General features: G+C 39.2%; 1 protein-coding gene across 1 annotated transcript in view; it reads right to left on the reverse strand.

Annotated features, from left to right (window-relative positions):
* Positions 1-849: 849 nt before the first annotated feature.
* RASA3 (RAS p21 protein activator 3) overlaps positions 850-13,127 on the reverse strand; it is a 390,943-nt gene continuing 378,665 nt past the window's right edge. Inside the window, exons 23-24 of the mRNA XM_075336422.1 lie at positions 7,630-7,813; positions 850-6,069 (exon numbers count right to left, since the gene is read on the reverse strand). Of these exons, the coding sequence (XP_075192537.1) occupies positions 5,994-6,069; positions 7,630-7,813 (260 nt within the window). The 3' untranslated portion in view covers positions 850-5,993. The remainder of the gene's footprint in view (positions 6,070-7,629; positions 7,814-13,127) is intronic.

Here is a 13,127-nt window from a genome sequence, read left to right on the forward strand (position 1 = left end):
TCATTATGGAGCCAATAATGCCAATTAATGATATTTTTACTTTTTTTGTTTGCAATACAAAAGTAGCAACAAATTACATTTATCTGTTGCTGATAAGAGTCCATTGCATCTAAATGGCTTCTTCTAATGCTTTCAAATTTTTTTAATTAAGATTGATAAAAAATAAATAATTAACAGTTGTACATTCAATGTTGCCAGTGTTCATTCAAGAACTGGCAGACCAGTCACTCAAATTGAAACTTACTATCCGAGATCAAAATGTGAACTAACAGTTTTGAAAGCATTAGAAGAAGCCATTTAGATGCAATGGACTCTTATCAGCAACAGCATCTTATTGTTGTTTGCATCAAATGAATCTATTTGTGCTGCCTTTCTTGACGTCTATATTCACCGTTTGTTTTTTATTTTCTTAGCTCACCACTGTGGACATATATAGGGCTCCAAAAAGTTTTTCGCCAAATTCATAATTTTTGCCTTTTCAAAGCTTCAGTCTGTCCTTTAAGCGATTTATGTGCATCAAAAAATTTTGAGCAACTTTTGTGACATTTTGAAAAATATCGTTTTCATCTTAAGTTACAAATATATTTATATCCCATAAAAATCACCTTTGTTTTTTTACTGTTGGATAAATTCATGAACCGTGTACACTATTTTGATAAATTTAGCACAAGAACGGTCAGCAAAAACTACAAAATAACAAAAAAAAAATGCAAATTATGAATTGGGCCCTTACATTTTAGCTGACAGAACTTATTGTGGACTGTATCTCAATATAAAAAATATATACTCCCTCCATGGATTATACATGTAATAACGAAAAGGCAAAAAAAATGACCAAAGACAATAGCAATTAATTATTTCCATTTAATAAAACAATTGTTTTAATAAACAAGTAAAAACACAATGCGGTATCTACAACAAAGGCGATATATTACATATACATAGTTTAGATTTATTTTCTCAAGGCAGTAAAGACCTTTTCTTCCAGATTTCTAGCTATCTTTTTGCCAAGTCATTGGATACACACTATCTACACAGTTGTGCAAAGCTTGGCTTCCAAAATACAATCTGGCTTTAAACAAAGGCAACATTTTAAAATACAGAACTGACTAATACGTCTCCGCCATTCTAAATTAAAATGTACAGCAAGTGAATGACAACTATACAACACTATAAAATGGTATTTCTTTTCTTGCTATATCATAACAGGGAGTGATAGTACCAAACAATGTTCAACCCTAAACCAGTGCACTGATTCTATTCTGCCATACAACATACAGCATGTTTTGCTGTTCAGAACTAAAATGCTGGCATCTTCCTTTTGATAGGTGTACAAGTAAAATAAAAAATCTTAAATTAGAATGTATGGACATGATTTTATGTTTCAAAAGACAATAAAGATGGAGTGCTTGACATTGACGACTGTGAATACATTATCTTACAGAGGTCCTCACGAGGGAACAGTGCAATAAAAAGATAGTTTCCAGATTTAAAGGTGTTCTCCACTACTAGGACAACCCTTCTGATTCCATGTTTCCCCCCAGATAAAATAAAAAAGCCTATACTCACCTCAGCAGGTGGCGCGGTTCCAGTGGTGTCGGTGCTCATATAATGTGACGTCACTCGAGCCCCATGTCCAATTAGCATAGGCTTCTCTCTCCCTGCATTCGGATACAGGAGTAATCAACAGGAAGTGAACGGAAGCCGCAGCTCTAACTTCCGGTTGATTAACTCATTTCTCTGAGGGCGGAGAGTCAGAAGCTGGCGCTGATTGGACGCGGGGCTCGCATGGAGTCACCACATCACGTGAGCCTTGGCACCACTTGAACAGCGCCAGCTGCAGAGATGAGTATAGGCTTTTTTTCCCCTGGGGGGAAACGTGGAATCAGAAGGGGTTGTCCTAGTTGTGGACAAGCCCTTTTAAAGAAGCAGATCCTGCTACATAGTCCAAGACAAAAAAGTACTGGTAAGTATGGTAATTTGTTAAGTATGGCAATAACATTCTCCACCAAAAGGGAGTATAGCACTTACACAGTATCGACTGGCAGATGATGCAGAACAGAAGTGATTCATCAATTATTGGGCTTCGATAGTCAGATTTAGAATTTCCTCTTTAAAGGGCCGTTTCACACGTCCAGCATTTCGCCGGATTCGGCACACTCCAGTACAGTGTTAATACTGTACAATGGCATTGTGGCAAGCTCCGGTCACATGCTCCGGTGACATGACAGCATGTGACCAGAGGTGTCGCGATGCCATTGAACTGTATTACACTGTAATGGAGTGTGGCGTATCCAGCAATTCGGCGAAATGCCGCATGTGTGAAACGGCCTAAAAGGAACTGGTCACCAGATTTGGCCCCTAAAAGCTGCAGTCACCACCAGTGAGCTCTTATATACAGCATTCCAGAATACTGCATATGAGAGCCCAGGCTGCTCTATATAACGTAAAAAACACTCTTATAATACTCACCTAGGGGGTGTATCGGTCCGATGAGTGTTGCTGCTCTTGGTCCGGTGCCTCCTCCATCTTCTGCGATCTCTGTCCTCTTGCCCAGCACAGTGCATGACGCGTCTGTCATCATTCACAGTGAGGCCTCTGTTGCGCTCCTGCGCAGGCGCACTTTTGATCTGCCTGGCTGAAGGCAGATCACAGTACGGTAGTGCTCATGTTTGGGCGGTCTTTGACCTTTTCTTGCGCCTGCACATTAAAGTACTTTGCTCTGCATGGGGCTGGGCAGGAGGACGGAGATCACAGAAGATGAAGTAGGCGCCGAACCAGAGAGCAGCGACACCCATCGGACCAATCTCCCCCCTAGGTAATATAAAAGTGTTTTTTACATTATACAAATAGGCCTGGGCTCTTATATACAGCATTCTAGAATGCTGTATATAAGAGCTCACTGGTGGTGGCGGCTGCAGCTTATAGGGGAAAAATCTGGTGACAAGTTCCCTTTAATTTAATTCAGCAATGAACAATATAGCAGTTCATCCATTCATTTGGGGAAGGGGGAAACTGTGTTTTGCTACATCATGATTGTGAATACATTTTTGCAAAAAAAAGTCAGCTGCACCAGAAGATAAGCTATTATATGTAAGTAACAAAAGCTTATTAATTATATTTAACTATTGCTCTCACTTTTATTTTACAAAGATATGTCAAGTTTTACATTTTGGGTGAAATATTTATTTACATATATCAAAATAATAATCTTAGCCATGGCTTATACCAAACGACACATAATACTGATAAAAAGGAACATAGAAATGTCAGGTTAGGTCATGGGAAAGAATTCTCACTTCCTCATGGCTTCTAGCTCAGCCATGATACAATGCCTTCATTTTAAGTCATTTTATGAGCCAAATCAATTAAGTTTCCTAAAGTCACTAAACCTTCTAGTACGAATATGTAACATTGTTCTATAGCATTTACCATCCCACTTTATCAGTGGAACAAAGACCTTACAACATATCCTAATTCTTTACCACCACAGGAATACATTTGAAATCACATACAGATATGAGAAACCTCTCTAGATCTAGAGGAAAATAAGTTTGCAAAATGAGAAGCAGTGCAGAAAAAAAAACATATCACACTATATTTGAAGGCTAAGCAAAATGTATAAAAAAACATGTCGCCAAAGGATCTATTAGTAAGTTGCTTCTGTAACTGGTATTGATTGTTTTAATGCAACAAGCTAACAAAACTGCTAGGGCACCCTGCATGTTAACTCAGACACAAGCAAGCTTGTTTAACTAGGAATCCATATCTCATCACTTTACAGGGCAGGCTTTGGTCCAAGACTTGTGGCGTTTTTCATGAAAGTGCACATCACTGTATGTCTATAGTAGCATTATACAGAATAGTTGTATTGCATGGCTCAAAAGCTGATGATTTGTGTAAGCAGATGTTAAAAGGGAAGCGGTCAGCAACTTTTTCCTGTTTAATCTGAGAGCAGCATGATGTATGGGCTGGGAGCTTAATTCCAATCACTTATTAGGCTTTGTGTTTCAATACAATCAGTGTTTTATCAGCACAAAATTATCACTGCAGGATTAGTTGTCTCATGCCATGCAGTCCAGCTAATCTGTGTAACCTCACCCTACTGCTGATTGACAGCTTGTTGACAATTTGCAGTGTACACTTGAAGCTGCCAATTAGTGGGTGTGAGAGGTGTTATACACAGCTCAGCATTCATAGCACTCCTACATCTTCAGCAAAAAAAAAAAACATTGATTTTACCAAAACTGCACCAAGCAGTACAATAAGTGATACATCAATATAATCATGCTCTCTGCCTTCACTACAGCTCTCGGATTCCATAGCAAAAACCTTCTGACAGATTCCATAATTAAAAACAAAAAAAAAAGAAGTTTCTTGTTTTGCGGGTAATACATGGCAGTTGTACTGACGAAGATCAAATAATGACCCGATGGTGGCAGGCACTTCAGTTACTCTATAAAGCCTATTACTATCAAACTCTGGGATTCTAGAGAATTTCTGAAAACTGATGACTATTACTTGGCAATGGTAGTGTAGTCATTTGGATTAAAATAGATATAACGAAAATTAATCAGAAGTAACAGATTTGGCAAACAGAAAAAAAAAAAAAAAAAATAGAGAGGGTGAAGAAACTCTTTGGTACAAAGAATGAAAATGAACATACCTAAATTATAAATTAGGGGGACCAGTTCTTAAAAAAAATCACCTTAAAATGATAAAATATAACTTGAAAAATGGCATAAGGAAAAAAGTGCGTTTAATTGCAAAAGTGAAAAGCCTGATGTTTAATTTTAATCTTTGTGGCATATATATCCATAGGATTCAGGTGTAGGTGCACTATATCTCCATTGCATCTGGTACAAATGCGCATCACAGTGCCTGTAATGGAGTTATAGTTCAAGCGTAAAGACGCAGGGGCCAGAGCAGAGATGTGCTATGACAGGTATGTGAGAAGAGGAAATTAATTTGATGGTTACTCCAAGATGGTCACTTTTGCAATTGAGAAAACAGGACAAGACGGGCAGGGCAAATTCCTTGATTGTTATTTCATAAATTGGGTAACATTATTTTTGTAAATCCTTCCAAGCCCTGCATCAGTTCCATCAGCCATGATCCACTCACCATACATTTGTAGACAATGGCATGGCAAGGCCTGTCTAGGCAATGAAAAACAGCATCCATAACACCATTACTTATGCATATATTCAGATATAGAAACCAGTGTGGCAGTATTGCTTCAGTGTTTCCATCTTTAGGGAGAAATAGAAAACATGATGGCATTCAGCTATAAAGTGAAATGATTGGTCCAGTGGGGTGGAGTCTTCTGTTCATTTTCATATGTATGAAAAGAAAGTGTTGAGCAAAGCATTGTCTAACATGGATTCTGGATGAAGAACATCTGACTGAATAAGTACACCATAGATGCCATGGCACGTTGGCATGGATTCATGCTTCATCACTACACCACATCCATCCTGTACTGGATCACTTCTGAAATTTACTTTCCATACTGTAAGTATACCATAAAGGTATTCGATGTGTGAACAAATCTTCATGGATGTATTGGCCAGTCAAGTAATTTCCAAATTCCTAATATTCATGTTTGTCAGTAACGCTGACCTGAGTAAGAAGCAGAAAAACCTGCAATTCAGGGTCATCTTGTGACCTATACTTAATGCTGCTAAGTGCGAGGAGCTGTCCAAGGAATGCAAGTAGTATCAGAAACACAGATAGAGGACCCACATGTGGAGCAGTCCTGGGATTATGGCATATGATTATTGAAAAACAAGTTCGGTCATCTCTTTACAGATGAATAAAGTGCATTGCAACTCTTGTAACAGTCCACAAAACGCTCACGAAAGCTCAGCACATCTTGCTTTTTCAGTTCCAAATGTTGTGTTACAATGCTGGATCTCGTGAGGACATCTTTTTCCTATTTACATCTTAAGTTAAAAGGGTCATTTCCTTTCTGAAGTGCATTCCATGCGAAGTCAAATGGAATGAGTGGACACCTCTGACTGCTGCCTGATGTAGGTCTGGAAACTCTTGTCTCCTATCGGATGTTCTCTACAAGATCAAAAGAAAAGCCATTAGACATATCTCAAGAGCAGCCTAGCAAGTCATGCACAACCAAAATGAAAAAAGGTAATCATGTGCGAACACAGCACAACTATTGCAAAACTGTACTATATACAACCAACCTACACTTAAAACCCTTTGATTTTGCTAAGTAGTAAAACTGAACTTAAAGGGGTGCTCCCACAAACAAAGCTTAATTTGATCAATAGATCTTGAAATAACAATTTATACAACTGAATGTGTTAAAAAATGTTCTTGTGCTGAGATAATCGTATAAATGTTCCCCTACTATATACTGTGTAATGGCAGTGTCTGACCGTACAGTGACATGATCTGATCATACCATATCTTCTGGGCCAGGGAGTATGCAATAGAGAGTATACAGAGAGGAAAGCAGGGGATTGCAAATTATTCAGTGAGATAAAAAATTGTTTTGTTTTGTTTTTTAACAGGGAATGAAATGCTGTCCTGTCTATACTTTGACTTCTTTCCTCCATGCCCATATAGCATGATCAGACTATGTCCCTGTACGGTCAGACACAGCCATTACACAGTACATAGCAGGGACACATATATAAGATCTCAGCACATACACATTTTTTTTAACACATCCAATTGTGGAAGTAATTATTATTCCAAGGTCTATTGATTAAAATGTACTTTGTGGGACAACCCCTTTAATTTCAATCAATTGGTAATAAGCTGCAATAACAGACACAGACCATTGACAGATGTGGCACTGCTACTGTAAACAAGCAATGGGGGGAGATATGAAGACTGGCATTTTGCACATCAGTCTTGACCTATAGCCTGCTGTAGTAAGATGTATCAAATGTATTATTATTAGGGGATGCCTCTTAATCATTCTGTCTTTGGGATGACAAGGAGCCAGGAAATAAAATCTACATCTTACAAAATCTGCTGTACATTATAGTAAATTATATGCGCTGTTATATGCCCCACGCAAGTTTACTAAACCCTACCCAGTTTTTCAGGACTACAGCAACTGGATAAGATGTTACAAAATTGCTCAAAAAATATCACAACAAAACTCGTGACTTTTTGATGAAAATTTTTTAACCTAAGCAACAGTACCATATGTGCTAGAATAGTTCTGTGACCAAAGCACTCTGCTGCACTAAATGAAGCATGCAGACTAGCCAGGGTACACCCCCAGGATTTACTTTAATATTCATAACATCTGGCTTTGTACCAATTATTAATACAAACACTAAGGTTAAAAACAAAGATGACAGAAGTTACAACTTGCGCCCCATAAAATTAATCTAGAGGAAGTTTATCCAATATAAACAGTTGTCGATTGTGAGATACAAGGGGAAATAAATCCCTAAATACCTGGATCATACTATCACTTACTATCTAAAAGCCCTCCAGACTCTTGTGAAAGTCCATGACAACTTCTTGAATGTATTCTTCCACAAACTTACCAATGGTTCTTTATTAATTAAAACCGATTTTAATTTAGAGGTGTAACTAAAGGAATTTTGGTGAAATTGCGGTAAAGTAACTCAGAAAACCTCTACTTACTGACTGCCATACTTTGTCTTCTTAAATTTATCCCTCTTGTACTGAGCGTGCTCCTCTTCTAATGTCTTGACAGCTTCAATGATGCTACATAGTGTTTTGTAGGTTTCACGAGGTTCATCAATAACGAAGCTGCTGTATTCCTCTTGCTCAGGACCATCGTACACGGACTTACTACCACATGCCTCTAATAAGACAGCACACAAAAGAACCAATAGCATTAACACAGAATATTCAGGTTTACACTATAACATTGCACTATGCAATATACTAATAGTCTAGAACATTAGTACTCTAGAACATGGGTGTACAACCTTTTTTGGTCTGTGGGCCACATTCTCAGATAACCAACCCCAAAGGCTGAAATACAACTTGGGTAGATCTCCCCTTGCTAGCGTGGCTTTCCTCCCTCACACAAAAGACAGGATAGAGAATTTAGATTATGAGTAGAGATGAGCAGACCCATTGAAGTTTGGTTTGGTGGGTGAGATAAAATTCTGTTCTGGACCCGGACTTGACCTGAACCCGATTGGAAGTCACTGATTGGGCAGTTCGGCTCTCTGCCAATTGCAGCCAGCCACAAACAGAGCAGTTCGGGGGACTGTGGGCGGGGTTTATACATTTTTTTTGTATACATTACATCCATAAAACTGATTTTACCCGTGTGAGACATGCAGACACTGAAAGCGGCTTGCACTGGGCCGAGTACTTAGCGTACCCAAGCACAACAATGCTCGATCGAGTACCCAAACTCCGAACACCAATAATTTTGTAAAGTCCGTGTTCGGTATGAACAGTGTTCAGTATCTCTGGTAACCTTGGACATTCGTATTTAGATTAAGAGGCTGGACAATACAGTTATTGACTCAGTACTTCTCACAGATAACAGAGTAGCTAAAAAGCCTAAAAGAGTAAATTTCTTGAGAGCTCAAATTAATTTTCAGTGTGTTTCAGAGTGTGAAGGGAAAATGGTGTAGCCAGTAACCCAAGTAGTCACGAGAAGAACATAAAACAGCATGACGATAGTTGGCTTTAAAACCTTGGCCCTGCACTACAGGAAATTTAGCACTAGCCACAATTCCCTTTTTATATTTTTCCACTGTGCTCCAGTAATTATCGACAATATACCACAAAAATAGAAAACAAAGTCATGAATCATGTTTCTTACATCAACATACACCCTGAAATTTCTAATTATAATATATGTATATTGATAGAATTTATTTTCCAAGAAATCCCTGTAATTATCTAGTTCAGGGACCCCCAACCTGTGGCTCAGGAGCCACATATAGATAGCAGGACAATGGTGTGGCTTATGGCTTTCTGCCAACTGAATGTATTAGCACCAGTTCTAGAAAACAGCTATTAAGAACAGGTTTCCAGATGGTGACTTTGTGAGTAGTCCTACAAAGAACATTAGATCTGGATACTCATATACTGTCCTTGGGGTTGGAGAAATAAATTAAAGAAATGCTAAGCTGGATATAGGATGATACTATCAGATAGAGGGGCTGCTTGAAACTGGATCAGACAGTGCCGTGGGAGTGCTTGATGCAAAAATACTTAATTTGGCTGTCATTATACCAATAATGGAGGCTTTGGCTGTACCAACTGTGGGGGTAGGCAGGAGTTGAATGTTACTACTGCAGCGCAGCCAATCAACAAACTTTCGGCATGGGAAAGATGCCTAGACGCTGATGGTAACAAAATTAATAATAAGAATAATAATAATAAAAAAAAAAAAAAAAAACAACAAAAAACAAAACAAAACAGGGCATGGGGTCCCCTCTATTTTTGATAACCAGACGAGGTAAAGAAGACAGCTGCGGGCTGCAGTCCTTGGCTGTACACTTTCTCTTGGCTGGTTATCAAAAATAGAGGGGACCCCAAGCAATTTTTTTTAAATTATTTAATTATAAAATAAATAATTGAAAACAGCAGCATGGTTTCCCCCCTATTTTTTATAACCAGCCAAAGAAAAGCAGACAGCTGGGGGCTGGTGTTATCAGGCCATGGTTATTGTGGCCTTCCCAGCCTAAAAATAAAAGCCTGAAGCTGCACCGGAATTAGCGTATCCATAGTGGCACAAATTCTGACACTTTGCCCTGCTCTTCTAGATTGCCCTGGTGCGGTAGCGATCGGGGTAAAATTTTTAAGGTTGATTTCAACTGTGAATTGACAGCTGCATCAATCACCAGGGGTTAGTAATGGAGAGGCATTTATCAGACACTCCCATTACTAACCCACTAAGTGTACATAAAAAAAAACAAAAACAAAACAGACAAAAAAAACACACACACGAACAAATTTTATCTGAAGACTCCTCCACACTCCACCCATTCAACAAATTATTCATTTTAAAAAATTATAGAAGTTCTAATGTAATCCAAAGGGTAATCTTCCACTATGTCCATCGAATTCTATGGAGCCTCGTTCTCAGAACGAGTCTCCAGAGGTCACTCGTGGTCAGTAGCGGGCACAAAATTTCCCACGAGCGTGAGAAATTCTGTGCCTGCAACTGACCACGAGTGACCTATAGAGCCTTGTTCTGAGCACGTTCTGAGAACAAGGCTCCATAGGTCACTCACGGTTTGCTGTAGACATAGACAAGAACTTTGTGAGAAATTCTGTGCCTGCTGCTGACCGTGAGTGATCCATGAAACCGCGTTCTGAGAAAGAGGCTCCATAGGATTTGTTGGATGTCATGGGACATTACACCATTGGATTACGTCGGAACTACAAAGATTTTTTTTAATTAATAAATTGGTAAACGAGGGAGTTTGGGGAAGTCTTTATTCACCATTGGATTACATCAGAAATTCAAGGTGTTTTTTTTAATTAACCCCTTCACCCCCAGCCTATTTTCCGTTTTTCTTTTATGCTCTCCTTCTTCCAAGAGCCGCAACTTTTTATTTTTCTGTTAATCTTGCCATATGAGGGCTTATTTTTTGCGGGAGGCGTTGTACTTTTAAATGAAACCATAAGTTTTACCATATGGTGGTACTGGAAAACGGCAAAAGAAAATACAAGTGCAGAAAAATTGCAAAAAAAAGTGCGATTGCATGATGGTTTTTGGGATATTTTATTCACTGTATTCACTTTATGGTAAAGCTGCTGTGTCGGTGTGATTCCTCAGGTTGATACAAATTCGTAGACACCACACGTGTATAGGTTTACTTCTATCTATTCTAAAAAAAAAAATCAGACGTTTGTCCAAAAACAAAAAGTGGCGCACGTTTTGCCATTTTCCATGACCTATAGCATTTTCATTTTTAGGGATCTATGGCTCAATGACTGCTTATTTTTTGCGTCTAAAGCTGATGTTTTTAATGGTACCATTTTTGCGCAGATGCAACATTTTTTGATGTTTGAAATATTTTTGCCACTTCGTTGTATACTAATCAGATTAATTGATTTTATATATTTTTATACATCCGACATTTCTGAATGCGGTGATACCAAATGTGTATATTTTTTAACCATATAATTTTCATTGGGGTGAAAAAGGTGTGATTTGAACTTTTATGAGTTTTTTTTATTTTTTAAAACTTTATTTTACTAGTCCCCCTAGGGGGCTATAAGGATCAGCAGTCTGATCGCTGGCTCTTTTCTCTTGATCAGAGCTACACAGCTCAGAACAGGAGAAATGCTCATCTTCTGAAACAGCAGTTGCACTGGTGAGTGTTACAGGAAGTGAGTCATGTGAGCTACAGGAGTCATCACATGATCCTGTGCTACCATCAGCTCACAGTGATCATGTCACAGTGCTGGCGATGGAGGCAGGTGGGTGAAGATTTACCGCGGCAAGCATTTACATCGTGCTGTCCCATTTTTACAGTGCGATTTAAAGGTGTTAACAGGCACAGGCAGATCCACCTGTGCCTGTGAGGCACACGTCAGCTGTTCAAATCAGATGACATGTGCAGGAATCACCGGCGGCTGTATGACCAGTATGGCACACTGTTGTTAAGGAGTTAATAAATTGGTGAATGAGGGAGTGTATGGCAGTCTGTGTGTGTGTGGGTTTTTTTTTTTTTTTTTTTAACTTTTCACTTGTCTGTGTTAGTACCCATTAGGCCAGTGTGACACATCCGGCATTTTACCGCTTTGCCGGATCCGTCACACTCTAGTACAGTGCAATACAGTACAATGGCATCGCGGCAAGCTCCGGTCACATGACAGCATGTGACTGGAGCTTGCCGCAATGCCATTGTACTGTATTGCATTGTACTGGAGTATGATGGATCCAGCAAAGCGGCGAAAAGTGAAAAGTAAAAAAAAAAAAAAACCACACAGGAAAAAAGTTTATTTGACTAAAGACTCCCATACACTCCCTAGATCACCCAATTATTAATTTAAAAAAAAACCTTGAATTTCCGATGTAATCCAATGGTGAATAGTGATCCTTTGGTGATAGACACCTATCAATTACTAACCCACGGGCTTGATGCCAGCTGACATCAACCCCCAAAATATTACCCCGATCACCACTGCACCAGGGCAAACTGCCAGAATTGGCGCATCTAATGGATGAGCCACTTCTGGAGCGGATTCAGGCTGCTATTTTTAGGCTGGTAAGGACCAAATAACCATGGGCTTTCTCAGTCTGATAATACCAGCCCCCAGCTGTCTGCTTTACCTTGGCTGGTTATCATAAATATGGGGGTTTCCATGCAGTTTTTTTAAAAATTATTTATTTATAAATAATTTAAAAAAAATGGTGTGGGGTCCCCCTATTTTTGATAACAAGCCAAGGTAAAGCAGAGGGCTGAGAGCGGCAAATGTCTGCTTTACCTTGGCTGGTTATCAAAAACAGGGGACACCACACCGTTCTTTTAAATTATTTATTAGCTATCCAAATTTGTTTGCAGGGCAATGAGCCTTCTCTTACCCCCATTTTGTTTCCTTTGCAGCCACCTAAGCCATCTAAGTCCTTACTATAACCATTTTACCGCACAAAAGTTTAGGGCCCTATTGACATATATGGGGTTCGGAGTCTTGGGTCAAGTCCGGTTACTGAACTAAACTTTTAAATAAAGTCCGGCTGAACCCGAAGATCCACGGGTCCACTCATCCCTACTTTCGACCCTGTGTCAGAGATGAATGTGAGTCTCAAGGTAAGAAAGGTTGGGGGATCAGTAATCTACTTTGTAAGTATGAAATGTTTAAGTTATTATCAATTTATGTGGGTCTCTAATTGGCATTGCCTAGAAGCACTGGGATTCTAGCTCTGGATCTGTCCAAGGACAACATCAACATTGTTTTCTCTATTATTCATAGTCATAAATAGGGGTGGGCGAACCCGAACTGTTAAGTTCGGGGTCCGTACCAAACACATGGTTTTCGTGCACACGACCCCGAACACGAGCTTTCCTGGGAAGCTCGTGTTACAGTTCGGGTCAGGGGCTGTATAAAAAAAAAAAAAAAAGCACGTTATTAAAAAACATTATGATCATACTTACAGGTCCCTTGACGCATCCTGCAGACTCTGCCTCACGGCC

The sequence above is a fragment of the Anomaloglossus baeobatrachus genome, chromosome 2, assembly GCF_048569485.1.
Source record: "Anomaloglossus baeobatrachus isolate aAnoBae1 chromosome 2, aAnoBae1.hap1, whole genome shotgun sequence".
NCBI lineage: Eukaryota > Metazoa > Chordata > Amphibia > Anura > Aromobatidae > Anomaloglossus > Anomaloglossus baeobatrachus.